The following is a 7,340-nucleotide window of genomic DNA, read 5'->3' as shown; positions in this document are numbered from 1 at the left end:
TCACAGTTCATTCACATCGCATAGTTTCATTTCATTTTTTTTCATCTTTATTTAGAATCGGGATATATCATGATCTCCTTTGCAAATTCATCGAGAAAATGTCCCGTAAGTCATTTTCTTTTAAAACGAAATATTCCTTGATGGCGATCTGGGGCTGCAGCTGCAGGAAAGGCCTTCTCTCTGCTTGCAAACTACACCCTGTTCACAGCAACCACGTGATTTCTGATAAATCCACTTTGACTTTCACTTTCACTTTCTGATCGCCTCAGTCACAAAGTTCAGCTCACATTGTTTTGCGTTGAGACAAATGGTAAAAATCCTCAACCAAGCCCCCCTTATGTAAGGCAAGTCCTTTAAAGGCAGACTGACTTTTAAAAGAGGGGTGGGGAGAGCAGCAGAGGGGTGGGGACCTCTCAGCTGTGAGTATAAGATACTGCAGAAATTGTGCAAGCACACAGTGGACTTGGACGACAGCAATATTGTACACATAGAATTTACTATTGGGCAAAATCAAACAAAGTTTTAGGACACTTCAGTCTGCCTCAGTGGATATTTGCTGCAGTTTCCTCAGTTTCCACATACGGAACAGACTTAAAAGTAAGTAGTGTCACAAAAACATTAATGGTTGATCTGTCTGGCTGTATTAAGTAGAAATGAGGATGAGACCTAAACTTATCACTGTGGCCTTTTCATTTTGTTGTTCCACAGAACATTGCTGTACTTGTACTAATAGTATTATGGTATTGTATACAGCCGCTGGAGTAGTAGTCTGCAGTCAGACGGTGGACTCTTCCTGGAGCTGTAGAAATACTGTAATGTCAACTGAAAAAACTAACAACAGCTTTCCTATCATAAGACCACAGGAAAGCTTTCATTCTGCTGCATTCATGCCAAGTGTGGCATTGTCTAATGCCTTTGTAGTAAAGAATATATATTCAGATTGGAGTATGACACAAGTTACATGTGAAGATACTATTCAGATATTATTTACAGTGATTTTATACCAGCTCATTTATAATGTGTAAATTTAAAATCATATGTTTTCTCATTTGAAGGATCCCTATGGATACTCCAATGGATGATGACATGATGAGAGAGGTTGCAGAGTGTCTGGGGAACAACGATGCACCCAGAGCAGTGTCAAAGATCCAGAAATATTTGGAAGACCTGGACAAAATTCCACTGAATATGGCCATCACCGGGGAGTCAGGCTCTGGGAAATCCACCTTTGTTAATGTCTTCAGAGGGATTGACAACAAGGATGAGCGAGCTGCTCCTACAGGTTGTGTGGAAACCACCATCGAGAGTAAAGAATACCCCCATCCAAATTACCCAAATGTTAAATTATGGGATCTCCCCGGCATTGGAACCACCAATTTCCCAGCCAACCAGTATCTGAGGCACGTTGGATTTGAAAAGTTTGATTTCTTCATCATCGTCTCAGCGGATCGTTTCAGAGAAAATGATGCAAAACTGGCTCAGGAGATCAAGAAAATGGGCAAGAAATTCTACTTTGTCCGATCTAAGATTGACAACAGCCTACGCGATGAGGAGAGGAGTCAGAGGGACTTCAATGCAGAAAGGACTCTTCAGAAAATGAGAGAAAATTGCATTTCAGGTTTGCATTTTCTTAAAAATTATCATGGGAGAGATATTACATTGAAAAAACATTTGGAATATTTACTTTGTAGTTTAACTTTAAAACAGGCCAAACCTTCTCAATCTAATTTTAGGTGAGCGAACCTACTACTGTTGTCCTTAGAAATGAATGGTGTCACTTACAATGTCCTCCTAGGAACATAATGTTATGTCAGATTGATATCCATTATGAATTATATTTTATGGCCATGCCAGTGCTTTCAAGTGACTCATGTTTAAGTTGTGACTTTAACAGTTTATATTCTACTATATTCCGTTTGTCACAGGACTTGTGAATCAAGGCGTGGAGTCTCCTCAAGTCTTCCTGATCTCCAATTTTGATCTTCATTTGTACGACTTCCACAAACTCCAGGAGACCATGGAGAGAGACCTTCCTTCACACAAGAGGAATGCCCTGCTGTTTTCCCTCCCCAGTGTCAGCCTGGGAATCATCTCTAAGAAGAAAGATGCTTTTCACTCCAAGATCAAGTACCAAGCATTATTGTCTGCTGCTGTAGCAGCTGCACCAGTTCCTGGGCTTTCATTTGCTGTTGATGTAGGCATTCTGGTCGGGGTCATCAGAGGCTATAAGCTGGGGTTTGGTCTTGATCACCAGTCACTGGAGAAACTGGCTCAGAGCGCAAAGATGTCCTTGGGTGACCTACAAGCAGTCATAAAATCTGACCTTGCTTCAAATGAAATAAGCAAAGAGCTCGTCATTAAACTGCTGTCAATGTCTGCAAGTGGAGCTGCACTGATGGCAGTCGAGGAAGGGGCCAGATTCATTCCTATATTTGGAATTGCGGTAGCAATGGGTTTTTCTTTTATGTCCACTTACAGGTATTTAAGTTCTGCTCTAGACATGCTTGCCAATGATGCACAGAATGTCTTGAAGAAGGCCTTGGCACAAGACACCTCATTGTGATTAATGTTTAAATAGGACCTATCGTGCTCTTTTCTGCACATACTAATATAGGTCTCTGGGGTCCCTGGTTGCTGAAAATACTGCTTAAACCACACCACCCCCACATAACACTGATCTTTAAACATAAGTCCTTATTGGTTTTGAATGTTCAATAAATACATTCCATTCAACAGTGTTTGTGTGTTGCTCCATTCTGGTCTGCAGAACATTTCAATCACATCGAGCTGCATGTAAACAGCAGCACTGCCCCCTACCCGTACCATCTGGTATCTGTGTTGGCCAGATCAAGAAAAATTGAATGGGGCATATAAGTAGAAAAGATTATTCTTATATTGTTGTTTGCACGGTGTTTGCAGCCTGCAAACACCGTATTTGGATGTAGTCTGTGGACTCATTGTACTTAGTCCAATCCTATCAGTGTACTGCCAAAGAGAACAATATCAGTGATGGCATTGCCTAAGGAAAGACAGGAATCTTCCTTCATGAGCTTCATAGTGAAGGGATACCTGGAATTACTAATTCACACAAATTGAGGATTTCCCACCGTAAATGCAAGCGAACAACTTGTTAATATTGAATGCAAATTTTAGTATTTTGAGTATTTTGAGAGCTTATAGAGCTTGCTGTGCATAATCACCGGGTGCCATGACATTTCACTGCATACTGTATATGTATGACTGTATGTACAGTATATGTATGTGACAAATAATCTCTTGAACTGGAACTTGAACCTGAAATGCCCGAAGGACTTTTTCTCATGTGACAAGCCAGTCAGTCAGATAGATACAGTTAACACCATGTTCCATATGTTGAAACAGATCAAACTCCAGAAAATACCATTTCAGCTTCAACCAAGTACAAATCTACACAAAAATAAAAAACTCTGGGTTTGCCTGCACAGTGAGCCTTTTTTTTTGGGAGTTCTGGAGGGTCACATTCGCTCTGGAATCACAACTGAAAGAAATGGGAAGGCCCTGATTTGAGTTCTCTCCCTGATGACATGCTTGCCAAGGATGCTCAGAATGTCTTGATGAAGGCCCCTGCATCAGACAACTCATTGTGACTCTTCTCTTTCTTTGGGCCGCTCCCGTTAGGGGTCGCCACAGTGGATAATCTGCCTCCAACACCTTCTGTTCTGCGCATCTTCCTCCCTGACACCAACCGCCTGCATGTCCTCCCTCACCACATCCATAAAGCTTCCCTTTGGCTCCCTCTTTTCCTCTTGCCTGGCAGCTCCATCCTCAGCCTCTTTCTCCCAACGTAACTCTCATCTCTCCTACACACGTGTCCAAACCACTACCAATGATGGCTAGCTAATTAGCTATTTATACATTATTATAACTATTCCCCAATATTTGCGTGATATTTGTTCGCAAGCTAGACCAAAATTAAATCCTACCTGTCCATACTGTAGATGCCACTGCTACTCCTGCTGTAGTCGACAAAGATCCCGGCTATTGGGGAAGAAAGTGAAATCTTGTGACAGGGTTTTCAAATATCTTAGTTCAGGGGTGTTATCTTTTGTTATTATAAAATGTGTTTTCAAATGCGTTTCAAGCCTGGCCTATATTTATTATGCAGTATTAACCTATTTATTTACCAGTTATGACACTTACGGTTCCTGTGTGTTTTTATTTACATTTTTAGATTCTAGTTTTAATTTGAATTAGATTTATTTCCGTTAGTTTAGTTCCATTAAATGACCAGTCGTGGAGCGTGACTGGTCTGTGTGTGGGGAAAAATACGGTGAAATGCACCTTTCACCTTGTTTTCACAAATCTGAAATGGGGTTTGTAATCCTGTGAAGGTTTTTTATTACTATCTAGTCAAGGTTTGATTGCGATGAGTACAGTCGTTATTTTTTAATCTAGACCTGGTATTTAATGGCCTGTTTGTAGAAAAAACAGTGAAATCCCTGTTTTCTCTGTTTTCACTAATAAAAAGTTTTCCTGAATATGAAATAAGGTTTTACATGTTGTTTAATAGGACTACCATCATACAAACCATTTACCATGTGTTCTTATTGAAGTTCAGCCGTGCACCAGTTATGTTTGTGTGCAGAGGTTTTTGAAATCTTCTCAAAAATCTGAGGTTTTTGAACTCACCATATCGTCATACACTGCAAATTGACTGGCTTTATGTTGATTACTGGCTTTTGTTTATTATTGGCTTTATGTTGGAATATGATCTACAGCTGAAACAACAGAAAGTAAATGTCAAACTGGGTTTATTAGAAATCACGTGGTTAAGCGTAGCTGGTCAAGCTTGTTTATATATCCCTTAATAAAGTCTATACACACCCAATGTTTTAGAGGCTTTCAAAGCCAAATAAGTATGTCATGTACAGTATATATCCACCCTATTTGTGTTTCTGTGCTCAAACTGAGCTAAGAATGTGAACAAAACGCTAACTGTTGTGGACCAGCTCCTCTAGGGCGACAGTATCAAGATTCAAGATTCAAGAGGTTTATTCGTCACATACATACACATACTTTCATACATGTATGCAGTGAAATGTCAATGCAACGCACTCGGTGATTACTCACATTATAACCTAAACCTAACCTAAACCCACTAACTGATTCCTAAAACGTAATGCAGTAAGTCGAATACTAAAGAATAAAATACAATATATAGAATAAAATACATTAAGAACTTAAAGTTAATGCAGAGTGGGGGTACAAAATAGAAATAAAGGGAATAGACCTATGTATATGGGATAGGCTTATGTTTACGGGATAGGCTATTATATATATACAGATATGTTCATTAAAGTGGCATGTGAATAAGTGAGGTAGTGTGTGTGAGATATACAGCACAGTATACAACAGTACGGCGCAGTGATACGGTAACACCGAACAGAACAGCAATACAGCACAGTATGCAGTAACCCCGAACAGTAATACAGTATGCGGTACAGTATGCAGTACAGTAAGGTATTGGAACCTATGTGTGTGTCTCAGTGAGGACCCCTGGTGAGGTCAGCATTGACAGTTCTTATGGCTTGTGGGAAGAAACGCCGACTCAGTCTCTCTGTTTTCACTGTGTCCCTGCGGAGGCGCTTGCCTGACTGCAGCAGCTGGAACATTCCGTTGTTGGGGTGATGAGGATCCTTCATGATCCTACAGGCTCTGCCTTTACACCTCCTGGTATATAAGTCCTGCAGGGAGGGGAGGGTAGTTCCAGTGGTACGTTCAGCTGAACACACCACCCTCTGCAGGGCCCGCCTGTCCTGTGCAGTGCAGTTCCCAAACCAGGCAGTGATGTTGCCTGTCAGGATGCTCTCCACCGCTCCAGAGTAGAAGGACTTGAGGATCCTCACGAGACCCGGAATGTCTTTAGCTTTCTGAGGTGGTAAAGACACTGCCTCGCCTTTCTCATCAGAGTGTCTGTTTGTGAAGTCCATGTTAAATCCTCTGTGATGTGGACTCCCAGGTACTTGAAGCTGCTCACCCTGTCAACAGAAGTCCCATTAATCACCAAAGGCGCGTGCGTCCTCGGTTGTAATCCTCGCCTAAAGTCCACAATCAGCTCCTTAGTTTTGATGACGTTCAGGTGGAGGCTGTTGTCCTGGCACCAGAGTGACAGGTCCATCACCTCCTCGCGGTAGGCCTTCTCATCGCAGTCGGTGATCAGGCCCTCGACCACGGTGTCGTCAGCAAACTTGATGATGGAGTACAGTACAGGGAGTACAGTAGGGGGCTGAGGACGCAGCCCTGGGGGGATCCTGTGTTCAGAGTAAAGAAGCTGGACATGTGCTTCCCCACCCTAACCACCTGGGGCCTCGCTGTGAGGAAGTCCAGGATCCAGGCACAAAGCGGAGTATTCAGTCAGTCTGGTGGGGACTATGGTATTGAAAGAAGAACTATAATCGATGAACAGCAATCTCACATAGGCCCCCTTCTGGCCATCACGGCGCGCGAGCGTGGTGTGCAGTACCTGGGAGACCGCGTCATCCGTGGATCTGTTCTGCCGGTACGCGAACTGCAACGGGTCCAAGGTGCAGGGGAGGGAGCCGCACATATAATCCTTAATCAGCATCTCGAAACACTTCATGACCACCGAGGTGAGGGCCACCGGACGGTAGTCATTCAGGCAGGCAGGAGAGGCGATCTTCGGGGCAGGAATGATGGTGGACCTCTTGAAACAGGACGGGACAGCTGATTCAGCCAGAGAGATGTTAAATATTGTAGTGAACACCGGGGCTAGCTGGTTAGCACAGGCCTTCAGTACTCGCCCAGATATGTCATCTGGGCCCGCAGCTTTCTTGGTGTTCACACGTATCAGAGCCCTCCTGACGTCATGCTCACACAGTTCTCACAGTTCATTCACATCGCATAGTTTCATTTCATTTTTTTTCATCTTTATTTAGAATCGGGATATATCATGATCTCCTTTGCAAATTGATCGAGAAAATGTCCCGTAAGTCATTTTCTTTTAAAACGAAATATTCCTTGATGGCGATCTGGGGCTGCAGCTGCAGGAAAGGCCTTCTCTCTGCTTGCAAACTACACCCTGTTCACAGCAACCACGTGATTTCTGATAAATCCACTTTGACTTTCACTTTCACTTTCTGATTGCCTCAGTCACAAAGTTCAGCTCACATTGTTTTGCGTTGAGACAAATGGTAAAAATCCTCAACCAAGCCCCCCTTATGTAAGGCAAGTCCTTTAAAGGCAGACTGACTTTTAAAAGAGGGGTGGGGAGAGCAGCAGAGGGGTGGGGACCTCTCAGCTGTGAGTATAAGATACTGCAGAAATTGTGCAAGCACACAGTG

At 42.8% G+C, this 7,340-nt stretch overlaps 1 protein-coding gene across 1 annotated transcript; it reads left to right on the top strand.

The window, feature by feature from the left end:
* Positions 1-462: 462 nt before the first annotated feature.
* LOC307237976 (interferon-inducible GTPase 5-like) lies at positions 463-3,778 on the top strand. The gene is made up of 3 exons (XM_080010794.1): positions 463-597; positions 1,056-1,618; positions 1,926-3,778. The coding sequence occupies exons 2-3, from the start codon at positions 1,063-1,065 to the stop codon at positions 2,561-2,563; spliced, it is 1,194 nt and encodes a 397-aa protein (XP_079866920.1). The 5' UTR covers positions 463-597; positions 1,056-1,062; the 3' UTR covers positions 2,564-3,778.
* Positions 3,779-7,340: the final 3,562 nt, after the last annotated feature.

Source organism: Zeus faber (assembly GCF_960531495.2).
Source record: "Zeus faber genome assembly, chromosome: 12".
Taxonomy (NCBI): domain Eukaryota; kingdom Metazoa; phylum Chordata; class Actinopteri; order Zeiformes; family Zeidae; genus Zeus; species Zeus faber.
Note: the sequence above shows the minus strand (reverse complement) of the source record. Positions and strands in the feature narration are given on the sequence as shown.

What these genes read in the sequence shown, in the direction of transcription:
- LOC307237976 (XM_080010794.1), top strand. Translation starts at nt 1,063, where the DNA reads ATGGATACTCCAATGGATGATGACATGATGAGAGAGGTTGCAGAGTGT. An exon ending in GAGAGAAAATTGCATTTCAG is followed by an intron (nt 1,619 to 1,925) that starts GTTTGCATTTTC and finishes CGTTTGTCACAG; the next exon opens with GACTTGTGAATCAAGGCGTG.